At 36.4% G+C, this 25,724-nt stretch overlaps 1 protein-coding gene across 1 annotated transcript in view; it reads left to right on the top strand.

The window, feature by feature from the left end:
* aldh1l2 (aldehyde dehydrogenase 1 family, member L2) overlaps window positions 1-25,724 on the top strand; it is a 90,928-nt gene that overhangs the window by 11,872 nt on the left and 53,332 nt on the right. The window contains exons 3-8 of the mRNA XM_039761824.1: window positions 3,601-3,835; window positions 11,179-11,344; window positions 12,938-13,039; window positions 13,623-13,712; window positions 15,484-15,618; window positions 24,488-24,613. Of these exons, the coding sequence (XP_039617758.1) occupies window positions 3,601-3,835; window positions 11,179-11,344; window positions 12,938-13,039; window positions 13,623-13,712; window positions 15,484-15,618; window positions 24,488-24,613 (854 nt within the window). The remainder of the gene's footprint in view (window positions 1-3,600; window positions 3,836-11,178; window positions 11,345-12,937; window positions 13,040-13,622; window positions 13,713-15,483; window positions 15,619-24,487; window positions 24,614-25,724) is intronic.

Genomic DNA, 25,724 nt, shown 5'->3' with positions numbered 1-25,724 from the left:
GATGCTTCTTTCAGATGTTAGTAAGAGAGAGAGAGTTAGATAAAGCAAGCAAATTTATGGGTTTTCTGTCCAACCCCTACAGCCAATAAGACATCATGGTACTTAAATGCCTCTGAGCCAAGCCAATTCCAAACAGCCATACCTTAGACCAATGGGCAAAATAGAACATCTTAACACCTGCCCCCAAACCATATGTTAAACATCCTGGCTTCCTTGCAGGGGGTTGAAAGACTTTAGCAGAGAAACACTTGCCAAACTGGTTTATGACACATCTCCCAAATCCTGTCGTAAAAGGGGGGTTTTGGGTTGTAGCCAAACACGAATGCCTCTCACCAAAGTAACACTAAATTTACATTGCTTTGCCTAAATTATAAATAAAGACTTACAAAACATTTATCAAGTTATATGCAAAATCTTACATCGCAAAATCTTACATCATAACAAGTGATCAGTGGATTTTTTGTGTTTGGTTATTTAAATGGACCTATTGCTTTTCTCCAATATTTGGGACTTGGTGCACTGTCCATTTTGTTCCATATTGTATATGTTTCTCTTGTATTTTAATTGAAATTTTTTTTTACCAGGTAATGATTTTTCTGATGAGTTATTGGTGCTTCATTGGCAAAAAGATTTAAATAGGAAAGCATTAGGTTAAAAAATGTTCATATTGTTGCCTGTGTTAATTTTTTGTAGCAGTACCCAGCCTATTCTTGGGCAAGTGTTATTTATCTGTTGATAGAGGAACTTTGTCTGAAAGGAATTCATACATTGCATAGTTGACCAGTCAGAGTCAACAGGAGGCTGTAATGTAGTCATTCCAAGGCATAAGCTTTGAAACTGCTCACAGATGTGTTTTTAAAAGTGTGTAATAATTTCAAATCACACATATAATTTCATTCTCATTAATAAAATTGCCCAATTTAAATTATAGGGGGATATTATGGTATTATACCAAAGATTTAATAGCACAAGCATTATGCAAAATAAGTTTTAGTCCCTTTTAAATACTTTTCAACAATCTCAGATGGATGGTGGGGATGGACCATAGAGAACATGTTTCATTATAGGCCTGAGGCATGAGGTGCTATGCCAATTAATAAAATGGAAAATGTTTTATACACAATATTGTACGTCCTACATCCTATGGTATGATTATCTCGTTATTGAGAGGACTGGGAAAAGGCAAAATTGTTTTTTAGTTTGGTTGACTGAAACTCAAATATACAAAACAACAGCTGTTAGACTTATTTGTGTATAAATTAACTGAAGCCAATGATGCCAGAAGTGGAGTGATGCCCCAAGGGAAACCGAGGAGGAATCTGGGCATAAAACAAAAGAAAATACAGCCTATCCCTGCCATCTATCCTCATGGGCAACGTAAGGTGTTTGATGAATGAAATAAATTATCTCTCAGTGACCTAGAGGCATGGGAAATACAAATATTGGAGCCATGTGTGTTTTATTAAAACTTATTTGAAAGCTGAAACTCCTATTTAAGCAGTGGCACTAGATAAATTTCATATTCTGCACCTAAACAAGAACGCCACCGAAAGCTGCTAAAAGAAAGGCAAGAGTACTGGGTGTTTTTGAAATGGCACCAAGGACATATCATCATTAAAGTTCATTACTCTCCAACAGACCCTGTCCATATTAAAAGAGGTTTCATACGTCATTGTTTCAGCTGTGAATGTTCCATCCTTGGTTGATACTTTGATCACTATGCAGACAATATTATCATTAAACCTGCCTCAAAACATATACACGCTCTCATAGTAATTTCCAGACATTTTAATTATGTCTCACTTTCCTTTGCCAATAAGAGAAAATTACACCCAGATCCAATATGTTAAGGTAGCATACAGCTCTTTACTTGATTTGGGTATATCCAACCACAACACAGTACATGAGCAAATTAACACATGTGATAAGGTGAAAATAAGAGGTTGACGAGGTTCAATGGGATCACCTTGAGGAGATGAACTAAGGTAAGTTCTGCGATGTATGATGAATCTGGTGAAGAAATTGAAGGGCTTAATCTCTGTACATTACATCAACACTTGGATGGATAATACAATTTTCAAAAAGTTAGTGCTTTGTTTCTTGGGAACTATTTACTACTCAAAGTATCTACTTAACAAAAGGAAGTGGGAGCTTCAGGTCTGGGGGAAAAGTTAAAAATCAAGCTGTGGAGAATGGTTTTAAAAGGCAACTCTGTGAGAGTAAAAATTGCTACAAGGATATGTTGAACCAGAATTATTTAAATTACGAATGAAAAATATCACTAATTGCAGGCAGATCTGTGATTGGGTAGTGAAGAAGAACTTGAATAGGAAAAGTTAACTAAATTTGCCTTTAAGTTGAGTTTTGTCAAAAACAACTTATTTTGAAGTGGACTTGCATTAGCGAAGCAAGTTGCTATTTTCCAGTGCCTATTCTGCTTGTCATCAATTGTCATATTAGGATAAATTTAAGGGAGAAAAAGTTAAATTGATAGGAAATAATTTAAAAAGAGTTAAACAATTTAAGACACAGCAAATTACATGTATTTTTTGTAAATTTTACACTATTGCTGTTTTGAAAATACATAATTAGAAAAGAAGGCCAGCTAACTAAACAATGAGGTCAGTCAGAGATAAAATGACTTCTTGATCTGGAAACTGATTGGAGCAAAAACCTCTAGCCACAGTGTTTAAAGAATAACTGAGTTTTTGATATATTGTTGTTATTTTCTTTAGATTTTGTTTAATCACGCTGCTTTTCTTCAGGTAATGTATCATAGTGAAAATGAGTGTTTTATGATTATTTCAGATCTATTTTTGAATATGCCTCAGTATGCTGCAGAATTGGCACTTTGTATTTCCCTATAGCGTTACAGTTGTTTTGTTTTTTATTCTCTTCATCTCTTAAAATTAAAAGATAATTTTGTTACATAACCATTAAATAAGAGAAATAACACCTGATGATATATTGTATGTTCATTTGTCTATCGTGGGGTAAAACCTGCACAGGCATTACTAAACATTATTTTGTATTGGAATCTTGCTGGGAAATTCAACATCTGTATTAAGTTTATTGACACTTATTGATATCAGTTATCCTTGGTAGTGTTGCTCAGGCAGTCCAAGTCAAATACACACACATAATTGCCATAAACTTCACTTTGAAACTTGGATTGATTGTATTGATTATATGATTATTTTTTTAATCTAATAAGTAATGATGATATTTAAAACTACACTTAATGCTTAACTGAACATAATATGACTTTTAAATGCAGTATAGTCACTGTATTTATCAATTCAGTTTTCTTTAAGAGTATAATTTACTCCAGCCAGCATTATATCACCCTTGCTTATTTATAAAGATTTTGCTCGTATTTTCCTATCCAGGCCCATTTCTTTCTTTATTGCACATCTAGACCTGTACAAAACTGATTTCAATTTCTCTAGAAATTCAAAGGAGACATTAAATTGTGCTATGTAAAAAGAGAGCTTATTATTCACACTCCCTGGTTCAGTGTTTGTTTCTTTTTCCCATCAATCAGTACCTTTATGGATTTCTAATAGAATAAGGTTTGACTTAAATTTTGTATTTTTACAGCTACAGCTGCAGAGAAAGATGGGACACCAGTGTTCAAATTCCCTCGGTGGAGAGTTAAAGGAAAGCCAATTCCAGAAGTTGTTGATGCTTATAAGTCTGTTGGAGCAGAACTTAATGTTCTCCCATTTTGTAGCCAATTTATCCCTATGAATGTAATCGATAACCCAAAGCATGGATCCATTATTTACCATCCTTCTTTGTTGCCTCGACACAGGGGAGCGTCTGCAATAAACTGGTAATTATTACCTTACTGTAAGCTATTCTTGCTAATGAGAGACATAGTTATGTCTAATGGAGTGCAACTTGGTATTCTGGGCTAGCAATATAGTTAATTATCAATTAATTGCTATACATGGAAGAGTGTAAATGTAAAAAATTCTGGTATGTCAAGAAATAACATGGATAGGTAATGTGTACAAATGGAAGAGTGAGCAAGTGTTGCTCATATGTAATTTAATTTGTCATTTGCTGTTCACATTTTGGTTACTAGTTGAAGGTTTCTATCAGTTTTAATCCTAAAACACCACCTTTGCAAAAGTATTTGTGTCAGTGTTCTTTTTGAAAATGATCAAGAGCATCATTACAGAGTTAGGTAATTAAACCAGGAATTGAGTGTGCATAGTAAAGAAAGCAGTGTAAAATAATTGTATCATCATTAAAAAATACTTGAATTTAAAAGTAAGAAGACTTCTGATAATTAACTTGAATTATAAAGTAAGCAGACTTCTGATAATTAACTTCAAAAAACAAATCTAATGTTCATGTAAAATTTCAGCTGAACTTAATAAAGAACTCTGCATGCATTTCAAATGAAAGCTATAATGATGTTTAAGCAAAGTGATATAAAATTCTATATTCAGCATTGTCCATGGACTAAGTATGTATTTTTACAATTCAGTTTGCTTTTCAATTAAAAAAAAAATCAATAACCTCATATAGTACATTGCACTTATGAATGTGTAGTTTACCATGCCATGCTTTGCTCCTCATTATGTTTCTGCTTGTAAAGTGCCAGTTTTGTTTAAATGTATTAAGATGAGTATACCTACATTAGCAAGTTGGAAAGGGAAATGAGTAGATCACATGCACTTTAAAGCCTGAAAAGCATAAAATATCCTTTTTCTACAGTGGTGTGAAAAACTATTTGCCCCCTTCCTGATTTCTTATTCTTTTGCATTTTTGTCACACAATATGTTTCTGATCATCAAACACATTTAACCATTAGTCAAATATAACACAAGTAAACACAAAATGCAGTTTTTAAATGATGGTTTTTATTATTTAGGGCAAAAAAAAAATCCAAACCTACATGGCCCTGTGTGGAAAAAGTAATTGCCCCTGAACCTAATAACTGGTTGGGCCACCCTTAGCAGCAATAACTGCAATCAAGCATTTGCGATAACTTGCAATGAGTCTTTTACAGCGCTCTGGAGGAATTTTGGCCCACTCATCTTTGCAGAATTGTTATAATTCAGCTTTATTTGAGGGTTTTCTAGCATGAACCGCCTTTTTAAGGTCATGCCATAGCATCTCCATTGGATTCAGGTCAGGACTTTGACTAGGCCACTCCAAAGTCTTCATTTTGTTTTTCTTCAGCCATTCAGAGGTGGATTTACTGGTGTGTTTTGGGTCATTGTCCTGTTGCAGCACCCAAGATCGCTTCAGCTTGACTTGACGAACAGATGGCCGACATTCTCCTTCAGGATTTTTTGGTGGACAGTAGAATTCATGGTTCCATCTATCACAGCAAGCCTTCCAGGTCCTGAAGCAGCAAAACAACCCCAGACCATCACACTACCACCACCATATTTTACTGTTGGTATGATGTTCTTTTCTGAAATGCTGTGTTTCTTTTACGCCAGATGTAACGGGACATTTGCCTTCCAAAAAGTTCAACTTTTGTCTCATCAGTCCACAAGGTATTTTCCCAAAAGTCTTGGCAATCATTGAGATGTTTCTTAGCAAAATTGAGACGAGCCCTAAATCTTTTTGCTTAACAGTGGTTTGCGTCTTGGAAATCTGCCATGCAGGCCGTTTTTGCCCAGTCTCTTTCTTATGGTGGAGTCGTGAACACTGACCTTAATTGAGGCAAGTGAGGCCTGCAGTTCTTTAAACGTTGTCCTGGGGTCTTTTGTGACCTCTCGGATGAGTCCTCTCTGCGCTCTTGGGGTAATTTTGGTCGGCCGGCCACTCCTGGGAAGGTTCACCACTGTTCCATGTTTTTGCCATTTGTGGATAATGGCTCTCACTGTGGTTCGCTGGAGTCCCAAAGCTTTTGAAATGGCTTTATAACCTTTACCAGACTGATAGATCTCAATTACTTCTGTTCTCATTTGTTCCTGAATTTTTTTGGATCTTGGCATGATGTCTAGCTTTTGAGGTGCTTTTGGTCTACTTCTCTGTGTCAGGAAGCTCCTATTTAAGTGATTTCTTGATTGAAACAGGTGTGGCAGTAATCAGGCCTGGGGGTGGCTACGGAAATTGAACTCAGGTGTGGTACACCACAGTTAGGTTATTTTTTAACAAGGGGCAATTACTTTTTCACACAGGGCCATGTAGGTTTGGATTTTTTCTCCCTAAATAATAAAAACCATCATTTAAAAACTGCATTTTGTGTTTACTTGTGTTATATTTGACTAATGGTTAAATGTGTTTGATGATCAGAAACATTTTATGTGACAAACATGCAAAAGAATAAATCAGGAAGGGCGCAAATAGTTTTTCACACCACTGTATATGCTGTGCAAGCTTTTAGAAAGGTAAAAAGTGATGTTTATAAAATGTGATTTAAGCATTCTTAAGCAGTGAATAACAGCCAAACCATCCGCCATTTTTTTGAAAAAATCCTGTAATTGAAGTCACAAAATGTTTATAGTATAAATGCTTGCAATCACAGTTAACATTTATAATATACAAAAGTAAGGAACTAGCTCTTGTACCCACTTTCAACAAAGATCTTGTGATACTGTGTCACTTTTAATTGCCTAATGATCAAGCTGTTATTTTGTTGGTTCCAAAATTGCTAAAAATTGGGAAACGTCTACAAAAGGACTCGGAAAAACAGGCCAGAATCCTGACTGGCGAACCCAAAAACAGCCTCACCTCAAGGCATGCCTGAACCCAGGTAAATGGGAAGATGTGGGCCTGGTGAGGCATCATAGTAAATAACAGGCTTTTAATTGTTCAAAAGTCACAAGAAATATCCCAAAATATCACCCAAGTCTCAGAAGAGAAAGGATGGTTGTAAATCCCTGAATGGTAGATGAAAGGACAAACAAGGAATCTTTATGAAAGAGGATATTTATTCACAAAAAAAACTACTCAAAGGCTCAAAACAACAAAAAGGAGTTGCTTGAAAGGCAATCCTAATGAAGAAATCACAAAACCCCAATTTAAAAATATAATACAATAAACGATTCAATATTCACAAATGTCTTCAATGTACTCAGTCCATGAACTGCAAGGAACTTGTTTCTCAGCCTCCTTTTTATGGACTCAGGGTGATCTGCGCCACCACCACCTAATCAAAGCACCATGATGTCCCTACATTGAAGGATTAAAGGCCAGAAGTCCACATGACCGTCATCATCAAGTTCTTCCATGAGAACCCTGAATACAATGAAGACTGATTGAGGTCATTTATGTTAGGTAGAATGCCTAGAGGGGGCTGGGAGGTCTTGTGACCTGGAACCCCTGCAGATTTTATTTTTTTTCTCCAGCCGTCTGGAGTTTTTTTGCCCTCCCTGGCCATCAGACCTTACTTTTATTCTATGTTAGTGTTCCCTAATTTTAATTCTTATTTATTTTGCCTTTTTTCGCTTTCTTCATCATGTAAAACACTTTGAGCAACATTGTTTGTATGAAAATGTGCTATATAAATAAATGTTGTTGTTGTCTCTAGCAGTGATGCAAGTGATGGTCTCCTTCCCTTGGAGTTCCATCAACAAAATAAAAGTAACATCAAAACATGATTAACCACATAAAAACAAAAACTGACTAGAAATAAATAAATAAACATAAAAATAGACATACAAATTTAGAGAAATGATTGTAATAAATTAACAAAATGAATGAATAATGAACAAAAAAGGTAAGGATTCCTGTCTTAAGCATAGCACCAGCAGCAAATGTTAAAAATATGGGATGATGCAAACACAAAAAAGAAGAGAACATGCAATTTCCATGTAGATAGGAGTTGCCCTAGGAGTCGAGCATAAGGTCCTGCTTGTATTTTAATGGTTGCATATATTTTCCTCACTATGAGGAATCTGTGTGTACATTAAAATAAAGAAGGTATAAAATAAACAGTTTTGTGTCTCTCCACCAGAGGTATTTTATGTGAGTGAACAAACAATTTTGATTTTGTGTACCGTATCTCCTTTCTGTAGCAAACATTATCCCAAAGGCACTTTTCAAATACAAATACAATAGTACAACAATTGGAAAATATTTTTACATTCTGAGCTCAGGCAAGTAAATTGATGTTGTTGTTGTCACTCTGCATGTCATGGGCAAGAATTAAACAAACATCTTCTGTGGATTAGATTCCAGTTTAATTTTGTCTGCACCATAATATTGCCTAGCAGTTTGACTTCAATGCAAATTGAAATACAAAATTCTAATAGTTAAAAAAAAAAAAATTAACTGATACATTCATTGCCTCCATTATACCCAAATTCCTTCTAGTTTAGCATCTTTATTTTGAAATTGACCCTCAGAAATGCAAAAAAAAGACTATTATGTAACACGCTTCAAAACTGAAATGGAAAAACTCCCAAAAAACCTTTGTAGGGAAAAAATGGAAGAAACCATGGGAAAGGCAGTTCAAAAAGAGACCCCTTTCCAGGTAGGTTGGTCATGCAGTGGGTGTCAAAAAGTAAGGGGGTCAATACCATACACAGAACAGAACAAATCCTCAATACAGTATAAAAATAAAAATTGTACAAGTAAAGAGCAGAATTTAACAGTAGATGATATCACATAATATGATTTGGATTTGTTTAGAGTCCTGGAGACATCAGATATCAAGCTGCCTCCCCCATTTGGCCAATCCACAGCTGAAACAGCGCTGGGCCAGCCAATCCGATGAAAGGACCCCTCTACCACACGATTCCTGTGATCCTCAATTTCTGGGAGCAAAAAGAGGACTTTCCCCTCATACTGTATACTTTGCTTGTCCCTAGTCTTATTTCACATACTTCTATTCATATGTGTAACATATGGGCTTGTGCATTTGGATACAAGTGAGCTAAACCCCACATTGCATTGTGTCAGAGCAGATTACTTGTCAAGAGTTGAATGTGCTTTGCTCAAGCCTGGTGATTTTATTATAAGAGGAGATGATTTATAGTATTTTAGCTTTAAAATATGCATATTTTATATTATATACTGTACTTTGACCTCCCTGGCATTTATTTTGGCCAAAATGTTTTGCAATGAAGACACTTTCATATAACAACAACAACAACATTTATTTATATAGCACATTTTCATACAAACAGTAGCTCAAAGTGTTTTTCATATTAAAGAATAGAAAAATGAAAGACACAATTATAAAACAAAATAAATCAACATTAACATCGAATAAGAGTAAGGTTCAATGGCCAGGGGGGACAGAAAAAACAAAAAAAACTCCAGACGGCTGGAGAAAAAATAAAATCTGTAGGGATTCCAGACCATGAGACTGCCCAGTCCCCTCTGGGCATTCTACCTAACATAAATGAAACAGTCCTCTTTGGATTTAGGATTCTCACGGAAGGGCTTGATGATGATGATGGTCACGTAGACATCTTCCTTTTAATCCATCCATCATTGTTGGAGCATCATGAAGCTTTGAGTAGGTGGAGGTGGTGCAGGCCACCACCACAAAGAAACCGGAAAAAGAAACAGAAAAGAGAGTAGGAGTCAGTACCGATTTTAGAGCCACCATGAATAGTTATTATGATGAATTGAACATACAGAGTATCAGGATTAAGTTAGATTAAGATTAAAATGAAGCTATAAAAAGGCCATGTTAAAGTAATGTGTTTTCAGCAGTGTTTTAAAGTGCTCTACTGTATCAGCCTGGCGAATTCCTATTGGCAGGCTATTCCAGATTTTAGGTGCATAACAGCAGAAGGTCGCCTCACCACTTCTTTTAAGTTTTGTTCTTGGAATTCTAAGGAGACACTCATTTGAGGATCTGAGGTTACGATTTGGAATATAAGGTGTCAGACATTCCGATATATACGATGGGGCGAGATTATTTAAGGCTTTATAAACCATAAGCAGAATTTTAAAGTCAATTCTGAATGACACAGGTAACCAGTGTAGTGACGCTAAGACTGGTGTGATGTGTTCTGATTTTCTTTTCCTAGTTAGGATTCTAGCAGCTGCATTCTGCACTAGTTGCAAACGATTTATATCTTTTTTGGGTAGTCCAGAGAGGAGTGCATTACAGTAATCTAGTCGACTGAAAACAAACGCGTGAAGTAATTTCTCAACATCTTTCATTGATATAAGAGGTCTAACTTTACTTATGTTTCTTAAGTGAAAAAATGCTGTCCTAATGATCTGATTAATACGTGATTTAAAATTCAGATTACAGTCAACAATCACCCCTAAGCTTTTTACCTCCGTCTTGACTTTTAATCCTAATGTATCCAGTTTATTTCTAATGGCCTCATTGTATCCATTATTGCTGATCACTAAAATTTCAGTTTTCTCTGTATTTAACTTGAGAAAATTACTATTCATCCATTCTGAGATACTAGTCAGACATTCTGTTAGTGAATCAATAGAATCAGGGTCATCAGGAGCTATTGATAAGTACAGCTGTGTGTCATCAGCATAGCTGTGGTAGCTCACGTTGTGCCCTGAGATAATGTGACCTAACGGAAGCATGTAGATTGAGAATAACAGCGGACCCAGGATAGAGCCTTGTGGAACACCATATTGGATATCATATAACAAAATATATTATTTACTTTTATACATATTATTTTACTTATTATTTATTTAAATTCCATCTCTAGTCATTATATTGGTCCCTGTGTACATGTATTGATTTTTTTTCCTCTAATTTCCTCCCACATAAGTAAACCATGCATGTTACGTTGACAAGTGATTGTAAATTAGCCTTGTGCGTGCATTAAGCCCTTCAATGGACAGATGTCTTGTCAATGTTCCTGCTTTGCTCATTGGTTCTAGCACCCAACAGCCATGAACTGGATTAATTAGGTTTGAGAATGGTGCATACTTTTTGTATGTGTATGTTTTGAAGGTGTCATGGTCCTCTGATCAAAGCTGTGTTCATCCTTCTAGCTTTTCTTTATATACGTATATTTGATAAAGTAATCTTCCAGTATAGTACCTTAATATGTATGCATAAGGCACACATGAATATATTTATTTGAACATATTATGGAACTTTTTTCTCTACATTATTAAGATTTTGTTTTCAAGCTAAATAAAGAGTTTTAAAATTTATATTTCTGCAGTTTACTATCAGAGACTTATCTTCCAGCCATGGTTGATTACATTATTTAAATTATTAAAAATGGTATTTTAATTTTTTTTTTTTGATGTTTGTGTTATTAGGACGCTGATTCATGGAGATAAGAGGGCAGGATTTTCCATATTTTGGGCTGATGATGGACTTGACACAGGACCACTCCTACTGCAAAAAGAATGCTCAGTTGAGCCCAGTGATACAGTGGACACTTTATACAATCGCTTTTTATTTCCTGAGGGAATCAAAGGCATGGTAATAAAATCTAATTTATTTTAATAATGTACAATGTAATACAATGTACTTTATCTTCACAATATAAAAGCTGATAAAGTTCCTGAAGTTATTTGAGGAATTGAAGTTTTGCAGGCTTTGCAATTAGGGCCATATCACGTTTCCATTTTTTAAATTCTTCTTTAGTACCGGTAGTAGGGTGTTGTACCGTGTTAACCATTATGAATGCAGTGAGATGTCAAGCAAAATGACACCTTTTATTGGCTAACTAAAAAGATTACAATATGCAAGCTTTCGAGGCAACTCAGGCCCACATTACAGTAGGTACCACAGAACTCTTGAGTGACATGTTTAAAAAATTATGTGCAACTTGTACCTTTACTCTTCAACTTTGCTGTCCTTTTATAGAAAGTGTTATGAATTATAGAACTCTGAATGCTAATAATAGTGATACTTCACTTTTATAAAAATATTTAATTGCAACTGACAGTCAACAGGAAGGGTTCTTTGTCGGTTTGGAGTTTTACGTTGGGGGATATGGTACTTCATCCACTCTTGTGATTAATCTCGAAGTTATGGATCTGACTTGCTGATATGCACACATGTATCTGTTATATCAAATGGTACAGCCTGTCCATGAAATTCCAGATTTTTGTAAAGACTCTGTAAGTTAAAGGGTTCTCATAGCATCTTGTGTTTTAATTCCCCTTTTTCAAACAGTATGACTTTTTCAAACAGTGTGTCTGAGACTGAATTAAAGATTTGCCATTTGCAATGTGCTGTATCTAACCACCATGTCCAAGCAGTGTGATGCATTGTTTTGAAAGAACTAGAGAACTAGTCTGAGGAAGTGAAAAAGGAGTGTGAACCCTTTTTAAATAAATGTTGTCTTTAATTAGTCAAAATTAAACTGCCAGTGTTGGTGTTGAATGGATGGCATCTGCAGAGCCTCTAACCTGGAACAGTGGGGTAGTAGTACACATTTTTCAAACTAATAAGTACTTCTCTTAGGTAAAACAATAATAAACTGACCATTTGGATTTATGAACGGACTAAAAAAAGGAGTAGAGCTGACTAGATTATGAAGAAAAGCACTTGAATAATTAATTATTCATTTACTTAGCGCCTCATTTTATCTAGACAAGTTGTGAATCACAGTTGTCTAATACAGGTGTTAGAATATTTCTTAAGTTAGAGTATCGGTTGGTTATCTTGCCCAGTGTCATACAGTGATTCAGGGACAGGGACTAACTGGCAGTCTTATATGTGCTGTGCTTTGGCCACTAGGTCATATCACATAATTTCTGGCCTTGATAATCTTTCTTCTCGGGAGTGAAATAGGTAAGTCCACTGGTCTTATGGGCCATGATAATAACCCTAGTATACCAAGATATTTGGTAGAAACATTTTTTTAAGTTTGGAATGTTGAACATATTGGTTGAGCTGGTGATACGTTCATGATCAGCTATTTGAGAAAATAATTACTGAGCTTTGTAGGGTGATTTGCAGCTCAATTTTTGTATTGTTTTTATTGTTGCATTTTTTAAAGATACTAAACATTTTTTAAACAACATTTTGATAATAAAAAATGTCTGATCTTTTACCAACTTTTAGGTGGAAGCTGTCCAACTTATTGCAGATGGTAAAGCACCTCGTGTACCACAGCCACAGGAAGGGGCCACATATGAAGGAATTCAAAAGAAATCAAATGCAAAGGTGGGTGAAGACTATTCAAAGTAGCTACAAGTAATGTAACATAGATTTGTTTGTCACTCAAATGTTAGAACTTAACAGAGTAGCATGGCAGAGATAGAGAGAGGATTAGGAGGAGGGAGTGCATCCAATAAAATGTCTCTTTTAAAGTTTAATTGTTGAAATTTCAGATATGGCAATGTGTCAACAGGATCGCTTGATATTTATCTTTTAAATGTAAATATGAGTCCTCATTAAGGGGTTTTCCTGATTTTTGCTTATGTTGCTTCCCAGAAGGTTGTCTGTAAAGTGTTCAGTACTGATGTCATCCCCCATTCTCTTCCAAATTCATCTTTGTTTAAGACAGACATACCTAAAAGACTCCATCTCTTATAATGGAAAATCCTTAAATATATACATTTGGTCTGATCAATACAATTTATTAAAATGTACACATCGTCCTCTCTTGGAGTTACTCTTATACAAACTTGAAAAACACTTCATTGTGTTTCTTCATTTCTAAAATAAAAAGACAACTTAAAAAACGGTACTACAGCCTACTTTGGATATAAAATTATGGCCACTAACTTAGTGATTATTTCTTTAGATTTCCTGGGATATGTCAGCATCAGCCATTCATAATTGGATTCGAGGACATGACAAAGTACCAGGGGCATGGACAGTCATTAACGGTCAGGTAAAGAATGCCATTTGAGGTTTGCATTGTGTGTCTGTGTTTGCTCTGAATTTTAGCATTCCATATATAGAAGAACTCATCAATGTTTTGGAGTAGTGCTTAGCTGTCAGTTTTGGCACTTCCTATCAGGAATGCTTCTTTTAGTTTGATTTTCTTTACTGTTTAGAAATAAATGAATGCATTGACTGTGGATATATTGTATTAAATGACTCACTCTGTTACATATACATGTATTAGACTATTGGGCGGAGAATAATCCAGTAACTGAACTGCCATTATATAGAGACAGGTTATGTTAAAAAAAGGGATGGAGAAAAAATGCGGCCATTTACTAAACTCATATACTAACCCTAGAGCAGGATAGTACCAGGCCATGCACAGCTTTTGTGGTTACCGCTGTCCAGAGGAACAATTGCTGTTCTGCAGATGCTGCCTTGACCTTCCTCCTTTCCAGTCTTTCACCCTTGGTGCACCTTTTGTGTTTCCCTGGATTATAATGCTCAGAGATGTGACCATCTGTTGTCAAAGGTCAGAAACTTTGTCATGCCCTTCTGCAGGAACAGGATAATATCCTACAATTGCAGATTCAGATGCTCATTGGCCATATGTGTGCTAGAGGTGTTAAGAATGTGGTTACACAAGATATTGAGGAACTATATAATAAATACTTTTAATGTACACAGTTGTTTTTTTGTTATTTTTGTTGTTTTATTATTTTGTTTTCAGATTAGTCTTTATTATTATTCTTGTTATTATTATTGCTAGCATTCATTATTTCAGAAGTGCAGGGTGAAATTTCCATCACGCAATCAATGATATATGTATTTTTTTGTGCAAGTGTGTGTATGTATGTGTATATATATATATATATATATATATATATATATATATATATATATATATATATATATAATATATCCTCATCTTAATGTGTCATTTGAAAAATTCTTTCTTGGTAGACACTACGCCATTGTTGATACACAATTTCCTAGGCTTGTAGGACAGGTGATGCTTTTTTCTGTGCCTAACTTGATGATTTTAACATCATTTGTTTTCAGAGGGCTGGCCTTTTCTTTTCTTACAATATTTGAACTAGGGCATAAGTTTTGATTTGTTTTATCACAAGATGCAGTGTATTTTCTTTGCTCCTTGATGATCTCTAAGTTCTAGAAGGGAAAATTTAAAAAAAAAAAAAAATTTGCTAAGACACCTACTATTTGATGACAGTATCTACAGTTGTGAATGACTTTTCCTATATTGCATCTATTGTAGGTAATAGACTTTTATTCAGTTTGTATTAACATCACTAGAAAGAATGTAGATTAAAAAATATTTTAATATTGTAATTTAACTCGCATGTTAATATTCTCTGAGGGTAAAACTTTCCAAAGAGCCACAATAAAGCATCAGGTAAAATTTCCAGAATGTTAAAATAAAAAAAAAAAGTGCCTCGTATCGTAACATGAGGTGAGGTAGTAGTACTGACTAACCATTCCACCAGAGTGACAATGTGTTGCATGATGACTAGCACATGCAACATATATGACAATAACGACCCCATAAGCTTATATTAGAGGTTAATCACACATATATTTTCATCCAGCTGTCCATTTTTTCCATTTTTGTATCCTACTTATCCTGTTCAGGGACATGCAAATCAATGCCTAATGACCCAGTCATGACGATCAATTGTTTTCTTCATTTTTTAAACAAATTAAATGTCTTTGGATTATTTCTAACTTTAACATATGTAAAATTTCAATTTTTTTAGGCAGTGACCCTGTATGGTTCTTCTCTTTTTGATGCACCAGTGCCTTCAGGACAACCACTAGAGATAGAAGGAGCTCCACGACCTGGACTCATTACTAACAATGGTCTAGTTCTTTTTGGCAGTGACGGGAATGCAGTAAGTTGACATTTCTTCTTAGATATGTTTTCTTTATTTTTGTAAGAATTGCTATTTTTGTAAGTATCACCAGAAGAAAATTTTACCCATAGTATGTTTTAATACAGGTAATCCTGTTACAACGAATATCTTTACAACTAAGTATTTTTATGGTCCCGACAGTTTCCCCATATGACAGAGTGTATAGAAATCTCAGCAGATACTTTCATTACAACGAAGTGCCCAAAAGACCTTGAAATGCCTGAATGAATCATCCACAGAGCTTTTAGTTCTGTGGTCGCAGCTCAATTAGTGCACAATGATCCCCAAACAGAAACATTGTAGATTTTTTCTTTCTTTGAACTTCCCTTGTTCTGTTTTTTTGCTGTGTTTGTTTTCTGTGGTTTTCAGTGATACCTTTGAAACATTTGAAAAACATCCATTTGAATTTAACTCATTGTCACCTTGCTTTAGAAATGGCAGACACGAAAAAACAACCAGTGTTCACATTAGAAAACAAAATTGAAATTTTTGCATCTCTCGATTCCGGCAAAAAGAAAAAAAGACGTTGCTAATGAATTCGGAATTTCGCCATCGACACTGTCAACTTTCTTGAAAGACTGAGCTAAAAAAGAAGAAAAATCTTGGGTTGCAAACCTTGGGTTTCAGCAATCACTACGTCTGTGGAAGACTGTTTATCTGTTGCCAGGGCAACAGCAGGCTTATAGTGCTGTTGCGGCTCGCCGCCGAAGCAACTCAGAAAAGATCTCGATGGGTGATGCAAAGAACATTGTAAATGCAGGGAACAGTATTTCTTGGCCACCAACCTATCCACAATCCTACCTGACTGTGTCTGTGTATAGGAAAGTGGTAGATCCCACTACAATAAATAACTGTGCTGTTCCTGTTTCAAGCTGAATAAAGCTGGTTTTGCTAAAGTACTGAGACTCAGCCTCGTGTTTTGGGGTGCAAGACAGGGAATTATAGTGCAGCCACTATCATTTTGGATTTGCTTCCGCTGTGCTTTGCTACAGTGCTGTGAGCCTGCAATTGCTCTGCCCCGGCAATGGACAAACAATCTTCCACAGATACGGTAATCATACTTCAGTACACACATCGACATGTCGTCCCGTCAGCGGTGGGGAGGGGGGACTCCCAAAAGAGTTCAGAAACCTCACAATATGAAGAGGAAGAAAAGGATGATTCGGCTGCTGATTGATAACTGTGCTGCCCACAACATGCTTCCACATTTAGATAATGTTCGTGTTGAATTCCTCCCACCCAATTGCATGGCCATTGGATTTGGGCATCATTCACACCCTGAAAGTGTATTATCTCAAGGAAATGCTGAGAAAAATTATTGTCAGTGTAACTTGTAGACAGGAAGAGATGAAAATTAATGTGAAAGAAGCTATTGATATGATTGCAAATACCTCGACGCAAGTTAAAGAAAACACTTTAGAGACAAATACAGAGTCTCATAACTACAAAAGTTTCATTATAACAAAATATTTTTTAGGTCCCTGGCACTTTGTTGTAATGGAATTTGACCTGTATTCTAATTCAAAACTAATTATGTATAAATGGTACTGTGGTTAATGATATCCAATTTTTATGGGCAATGCTACATGCTTTTTCTTTTTTCATTGTGTATTTTGAGTTCTATTATCGACTAAAATAAATATATATATATATATATATATATATATATATATATATATATATATATATATATATATGTTTTGCAAACCTCCACATCTTTTAGGTTATAAAAATTCAATACAGAGAGAGAGCCTGAAATTGTATAGAAATTGGAAACAACTTTTTTTTACTATACTTTTTGTTTAAGAGTGAATACTTTCTTACTGTGGGTTTGTGCCTTAAATGAGACTTGGACGGATGTGAATAGTGACATTCATTTAATTAATGTTTTTCTCTCTCTCAGTGAGAGTTGTCTAACTGTGTCTGGCAATCCAAGGGAGGGAAACCAACTATTGTTTGTTCTTATAGACTTAATATCTGCACAGCATGTTCAGACTTTCTTGGAGAAAGTTGATGGGATAATTGGAAAATTTTTAAGTGGGCTTTATGCCGGAGATGAGTCTAAATTATTAAAAATATCAATAGATCAATATAGGGATGAGCTACCAATTAACACTATTAATGACAAGTTGACACAGAAAAATGATCTGGAAAAAACTTGGAACTCCAAAATGTTTTGAAAGTTACTTGGGAACATCGAGCTGTCCTGGCTCGGCTGGAACAGATAACAGAGTATTTGAGACGATCACAGGATAAGCATGCAAAAGGCAAAAAAAAAAACCAAGTAAAATGTAAAAAAAGCAACCAAAACCCTAACGAGAGGCAAGAATCACAGTCACAATTCAGGCAAGAAGCCAAAACCAGTCAAGATACAAATATTAATAACAAAGAGAAAGTTTCTTTTAGAGATTGTTCTGCAGATCAGATAAACGTTGGTGCAAATGCTGACCATTTATCCCATTGTGCTGATGATCTCAAGGTCACACCCCTAGAAATTTGGGATGCAACCCTAACGACAGTTATGCAAAAGGGTGTCTAATATAAAAAAAGAGAGCATAGTGGGAGGAATGTATCATGAACACATCAAGTAGACAGAGTGTTGCTGTTGCCTTTGTTTCAGATAGGTTGTTTGATCTGGTTGAGAAATATCAATATGCAAAGAAATCCTCTTCAACATTGTTGCTAAAAGGAATGCTTATACATAGGCTTAATTCAAGGGCATCATTGGGGTTGGTGTCACCCGGGTTTGGGGGTTGTTTGTGGTAAGGCCAGATTTTGACCCCCATAGGTCCCTGGGTGACTTGATGAATAATGATACTTTAAACACTGCAGCACACAGATACCCTGAAGTTTAACACTAGAATTCCTGAAGCCTATGAAGAAAGCCATAATGCTGGTCCACTTTAAATTCCTTCACACCTCTTCATCAGCGTCTTTGTTTTGCAAATGTATCAGGCAGCACAAGCAGCCTGCTATCCTATCACCCACCGATGCAGCTGAAATTCTCCCAGTTCAAGTCTGTTTATCTGGGTGTGAGGTGCCTGGAGTTATATAGGGTAAATAATATATCATTATTTGAAATACGTACATTTCATGTGTGTTCTGTGTCTACAACAATCTGGATAAATGTTGGGCGACAGGAAATGCGAGGCAAGAAATGTAACTAAAAGAATTTTTTTTCATGTTATAATAGTGACAAAATGCAGATGTGAAGTGTGAAGACTGGTCCATATATCAAATAAACATTTTCACAAAAGGTTTAACAAAACAAGTGCTCCTTTATTGAAGAATATAACTGAAGAAAAAAAATAAAATATTCAGTTTACATGTTGCTGCCAATATGTAAAACCCGAAGCCTAAATACCAGTTGCATGGCTGGTGTAGAAGTTAGAACAGTTGCTTCTACATCAAGAGGTTGTAGGTTCGATCCCGGGTCCTCTCTGCATTTTCTGTTTTGAGTAGTGAGCTTCTGTTATTATTACTATTATATAATAAAAACATACATTTGTAACAGCCAGTGTTAAGTTTTGCTACTTGTAAAAGATATCGCTGCAGGGATATAAGCAGACACACAAATCCTGGTGAATCATGTCTTCTTCGTATCTTGTTGTTACTTGATTTTTAATTCAGTTTTATTCTTGAATAAAAGCATACTTGTTTTGTTATACATTTGTGAAAGTGTTTATTTTATATTCCAGTAACCACCTGAATGATATCAAATCTGTCTCTGCCTCTCTCATGCACGCACACACACATCCATGCATGAAAACGCATTTATATGAAAATGCTATGTCATTTGAACATTTGTTTTTTCGGTCTTACACAGCCTCCACAATATGGTGCATTGTACTGGGAATGCAGATGGACCTTTTCTTTTTAGGTGTATACACCATCAGCATGGCACTGCCAGATCTAAACACTAGTGTGCAGAATTGTTCGTGTACTGGAGTGACTGTAGCTGCAGGTGGAAGTTTCCATCCCACTTTACAGTGCCAAGCAGAGTTGTGTTGCAGGGCAGTGAAAGTGACGTGAAGAAGTTGTCTGTTGTTACGGTTCTGCCTTTGTCCAGAAATTGTTTTATGACCACAGTCTCGGAAAGTCTTTCTCCTGTGGGACGACTGGGATCTTTTCTTAAATAAGGAGTAGCATTGCACATGCACATGCAAAAATGTCGTTTTTTACACATTCTGCACGGGTATCTTTGTTGTCAAAGCACAAATGCCACATGATCATCTGATAGTGGTCACAAGGTATCATATCTTTGATTGCCGGTACAACAAATAGTTCTGAGCAGGCATCAACCACAGCACCAACTGTGGACATCGCTGCTCTTGTCAAAAGAATAAAGATAAATACCATCAACTCAAAGAGGGAGAGGCAAGTTCGTTGTGCCACGTGAATGTGACTTAGAGAATTAAACTGAACAAATAAACAAGTATCAAAAATTTACGATGGGTGTTACAGACTCAAATCAAATGTATGTTTTTATTATATAATAGCAATAATAATAGCAACTCACTGCTCAAATTGGAAAATGCGGGGAAGACCCCAGCTCAAACCCGCAACCTTCCTGATTTTGAGGCAGCCGTTATTACCTCTAACCCACCCATGCAATTGATTAAATAGGCTTTGGTTTTTACATATTGACAGCAACATGTAAATTGAATCATTTATGTTTCTTTGGTTGCATTCTTGAGTAAAGGCGTATTTGTCTTGTTATACCTTTTGTGAAAGTATTTGATATTTGAACTCCAGTCTTCACACATTATACATTTTACGTCAACATTTTATTAATTTTTACTATAACATGGAGAGAGTTTGTTTTAGTTATGTGTTAAACATTTCTTGCCTCACATTTCCTGTCATCCTACATTTATTGAAATCATTGTAGACACGGAACACAACATGAAATGTATGTATTCTGCATAACAATATATTATTTATCCTTTACAACTTCAGGCACCTCACATCAAGATAAACACACTTGAGCTGAGAGAACTTCAGCTGTGTCGGTGGGGGATGGGATATGAGGCTGCTTGTGCTGATTGACATATTTGCAAAACAAAGACACTGATGAAGAGGTGCAAAGGAATTTAGGATGGCCTGGCATTACATTTTTTCTCATAGGGTTCAGGGATTCTAGTGTTAATGCAGCTTGGTAATTCCCACTATCAATGGGGCACAAACATTGGATTGTTTCACTGAGCTATCCTCTTGTTGATTTCAGGCCATAGACACCTGTTCATTTAATTGAAAGGGGGATCTGCCTTGGTGATTTTAGCCTGAAAACACTAACAAGAATATTATAGGCAGTCATATGGGAGTCGCCCACTCTGATGGTGTTGCCTTCCTCTAGTGATGCATCCAAGTTGATTCTCTTTTGTAGTGACTTCTCTGAGTTTTGGAGAATATGCCAGTTCAGTCAAGATCTGTTTTCCAAACAGAGCTTTCACTATAGAGGTTGGAAAGCATCATAGTCAATCTGGATACTTGTGGAAAATTTCACAGGATTTGTAGTCGATCTATAGCTTATGGGAATTATTAAGAGTGAGTTAAGGTGGTCTGGGAATCTCATAAACATGTCTAAACTCATACTACTTAGTTACATCTGTTCAAGTGTCCTGGAAGATGATTATTTGGACATATTGGGAGCATATATGAAGGATTTTGTTCATTCTGTAAATTCTTGTTGATCCCCTCAAAAATCTGAATGCTGTTTCAGTGTAAACATAAGTGTTCTGTTAGGAAATTATTAGTGAGTGTAATGCATTTGATTTGTACTCGTGTGTGTGTATATATAATTATGTTTTTAATGTACAGTTGAGGCCAAAATTATTAGCCCCCCTGGAATCATGGAACATTTTCCTAAACTTCTTCCCAAAGTTTGCAACATTGATGAAACTTGATATAATCAAACATCCACCAGTGCTATTTACTAGCGTTTGATACATTTTGTAATATAATATATGTTTTTAGTCTTGCTTTATATCAAATATAGTAAAAAATGGGGTGGTCAAAAATATTAGCCCCATGTTAATGTTTGCTTCCAAAACACACCTACACTAATTAACCAATCAGCTTTGAAACCACACCTGTGCAATCAATTGGCTTCCTAACAACACCTGCAGTCAATTGGCTTCCTAACAACACTCAATCAGCATAAAAAGACTCCCAAGGAACAGGACTCTTGAACACATGAGAGGGACTACTGTTACTGACCATGCCAAAGACGAAGGAAATCAGTCTGGAGCTCAGAAAGAAGATAGTAGAGCCTCATGATAAGGGGCAAGGCTACACTGCCATTTCCAAGCGATTCACAGTGTCTAGAACTGCTGTACGTTGCATCATTGCCAAGTACAAGGAGACAAATTCTGTTAGAAACAAACCTGGCCGTGGCTGTAAGCGCAAGAATTCAAGAACTCTGGAGCGAAAAATAGTCAGAGATGTCAGCAAGGAACCCCGGACATCTGCCAAGATGATTGTTGCTGACCTGGCCTCTTCTGGAATTGATGTTTCAAGGAACACAGTTGTGAGGGCTCTTCACCGTGGTGGGCTTCACGGCCATCGTCCCAGAAGAACCCCTTTACTCAAAGAGCGGCACATCACAGCCCGACTGAGGTTTGCCCGTGAACATTTGAAATGTAAAGATGATTTTTGGAAGTCTGTGCTTTGGTCTGATGAGACTAAACTGGAACTGTTTGTGCACATGGATGTTGCTTATGTTTGGTGAAGAAAGGGACAGGCCTTCAACCCTAGGAACACAGTTGCCACAGTTAAACGTGGTGGTGGGAGCATCATGCTGTGGGGCTGTTTTGCAGCCTCAGGCACAGGGAGCCTTGTTCGGGTGCATGGCATCATGAAAAAAGAAAATTATGTTGACATTCTGAGGGAGAATATGCAGAAATCTGCGTGTAGTCTAGGCTTAGGTCGTCGCTGGGTCTTCCAACAAGACAATGACCCAAAGCATACATTAAAATTAGTTCAACAGTTTTTCAAGGATACCAAAACCAAGATCTTGGAGTGGCCCACACAGAGCCCAGACCTCAATCCCATTGAGAATCTGTGGCAAGCTCAAAGTGAATGTCCATGCTCGAAAACCATGCGATTTGGACCAGCTAGAACAATTTGCAATGGAGGAATGGACCAAAATCCCTCAGGAGACCTGTGCTAATCTAGTAAAGACCTACTCTAATAGATTGTTGTCAGTTGTGGCTCAAAAAGGGTACAGTATTGACTATTAATGGGCATGGGGCTAATAATTTTGGATGTCTCATTTTTGCCCTTTCTTGTTTCCACTCAGTGTGTCAATAAAATATCCAAACTACAATTAGTGGACCTTGTTATTTTGGACACAGGTACGCTTTGAAAAACAAACATTTGTTGTTAATGGTCATTTTCATATTGGAATCAGGAGTGTTGCCTAATTTCATAAGGGGGCCTAATAATTTTGGCCACAACTGTATACCTGGAAATGGATCTGTCATGAAACTACTGAAGCTTAAGTTTCAGGGTCCCTCAAGTACAGGGGCCCATAAGATATTTTAACCACTAGTACTTAGGGCACTGCCGCTTTGCACTCCAAATCCTCATTAGCCACATTTTTCGTGGTGTATGGTGACATGGAGTGCATTTAAGGTGTATAGTATCTCTCACGGAAGCTTGGGTTTCTCTATCACCATAAAGGAAATAAGAAGTAATCTCAATAAAGGATGTACATGGATATCTGAGCTATTTGAATGCTTTGCTGTTCTGCTCAAAGGAAAGAAGGGTTGGACATCAGGCCACATGAATTGTTGGGATCATGTTAAGGGAAAGTTAAATACTGGAAAATGTCAGGAACGATTTACTGTATGAGGTTCAAATCATCTTCAGCATACAATAAGGTTATTTCTAATCACCTTAGGAAAGGAATGGCTTCCATTAAAACTCATGCCACCCATGTCCTCTTGAAAGAGAACATTTGTTTGTTAATAAGCAGATACAAGGTATTGACACTTGTGACAGATAGAGGGCGCTGTCGTCCCCTTGAACCCTCAGACCAGACGCCAGACACCAGATAAAAGTCCAGATAATAAATTTATTTGTATAATAAAGTGCACAAAGCACCCTCCACTCCACAATACTCATAAACCAATAATAATACACTATAATCACAATCCTCCACTCCCAGACGCGTTGTCACCCTTCCTCCCAACTCAGCTCAACCGTCTGGGATTTCCCACAGTCCTTTATAGTCCTTGACCCGGAAGTGCTTCTGATCCCTCAGTCCATATGATTAGCCAGCACTTCTGGGTCAAGTGAAAACTCTTCTTTTTCTCCAGCCCGGAAGTACTTTATTTCTTCTGTTCTCATGACATGGAAGTACTTCCGGACTATATCCTTGAGCCTCCCTGCAGTGTCCTCTGGTGGCCCCCATGGTATCCAGCAGGGCTGTGAAGGAAAACTCCAAGGTCCATGATGCCCTGCTGGAATTCGGGGCATCTCCATGCTGCAGGAAGGGCTCCACCTGGCAGCTTGGGGGTATTGGCTGGGATAAGCTGCCGGCCATAGTCCACACACTTCAATTACAAAGAGTATTTCTGTGTATTTGGCACAAAATTTTTACACATATTCATCAATAGGTCAATGTATGTACTGTAAAAGTAATTTGATTATATACTTACATAAATATTTAACTCAATGCAAAGTAAGCTTCAGACCCAACACAAACTGGATCTCCCCTTGTTTATATGAAAAATAATATGTAATCTTAGGAACTGTTGAGAGTCTATAATGAACCATGCCAGATGTGTATTTCTTAAAGCTGCTTCAGCAACATTTATTTCTTAACCTGTGTTTTTCTTTATAGCTTGTAGTAAGAAATCTTCAGTTTGATGATGGCAAAATGATTCCAGCTGCCAAGTACTTTTCCACTGGAGAAACTAACACTTTGACGCTTACTGAAGAGGAGATGAAGACAGCTGAACAAATCAAGGTTAATATATCTTTTTTTTTTTTAATTTGTATTTGTTGAAGTAATGTAGTTGTGGTCGGCCCTAATTAGAGTGGGATGAAATAAGAAGTTACTGAGGATCTGACCGAATTGTGCACATTGTAATTAATTTCTTTTTATTATATTAATAATGCTTATTTAATACCTCCTGGGACAGTTGATTTATTTAAAAAAAAAAACACAGTATGGAATGTGTATCCGTATATCTCCATCTCAAAGAAACACTAAATGTTATTAAAAGATTTCTTTAAAAAAATTAAGAAAAATAACCAAATGAAAATGTAAGTATTTTCAAAAGTAAATGGCAAGCTAATCTCTGTAAAAAGTCTGTTAACATGTGCCTAGGTTTGTAGTAGAAAAAGTAAAATATGGTCTGCTTCCTGTCTGTGAATCAAAATTAAGAACAAAAACTCAACTTAAAGTAAATAAACCTTTCATGTACATCACAAAAATCACATTCTACTATACATAATGTTAAAAGCGAATGTATAGTTTTGCACAATCACAATAACTCCCCAGAAAAACAAAACTGGAGTTAGTTGTTGTCTTTATTAGCAAAATAACTTCAGGAAGGGATGAACACAAGAAGGGCACAAAATAACTGTGGGGCTTCATCCTGACCTGACAGTAGCGGCAAATAGCAATAGATCACCACACAGAACACATTAAACGTTTGATATTCCAACTCTCTGCACATTTGGAATCCTTAGATTTATACTTGATATCACTTTCATGATGAAATGCATGTATGTATGTATGTTACATTTTACAGATGATAAATCGTTAATTTAGTTTAAATAATGAATACTGTTAATAATCACACACATAGGGATTACACGGTGGCGGAGCGGTAGCACTGCTGTCTCGCAGGGAGTCATGTCGCTGTTGTTCCTTGCTTGGAGTGTACATGGTTTCCTGCTGGGTTTCCACAGTGAACTCCGGTTTCCTTCCAAAGATATGCAGATTTGGTGACACTAAAATGATGCTAGGGTATGTGAGTGTTTGTATTCTTCCTTCAATGAGCTGACCACCTATAAGGATTGTTTCTGCCTCGTGCTCAATGCTTGCTGAAATGGACACATACCTGGATTGA

This window comes from Polypterus senegalus, chromosome 8 (genome assembly GCF_016835505.1).
Source record: "Polypterus senegalus isolate Bchr_013 chromosome 8, ASM1683550v1, whole genome shotgun sequence".
NCBI lineage: Eukaryota > Metazoa > Chordata > Cladistia > Polypteriformes > Polypteridae > Polypterus > Polypterus senegalus.
This window is presented reverse-complemented; position numbering and strand designations above follow the sequence as displayed.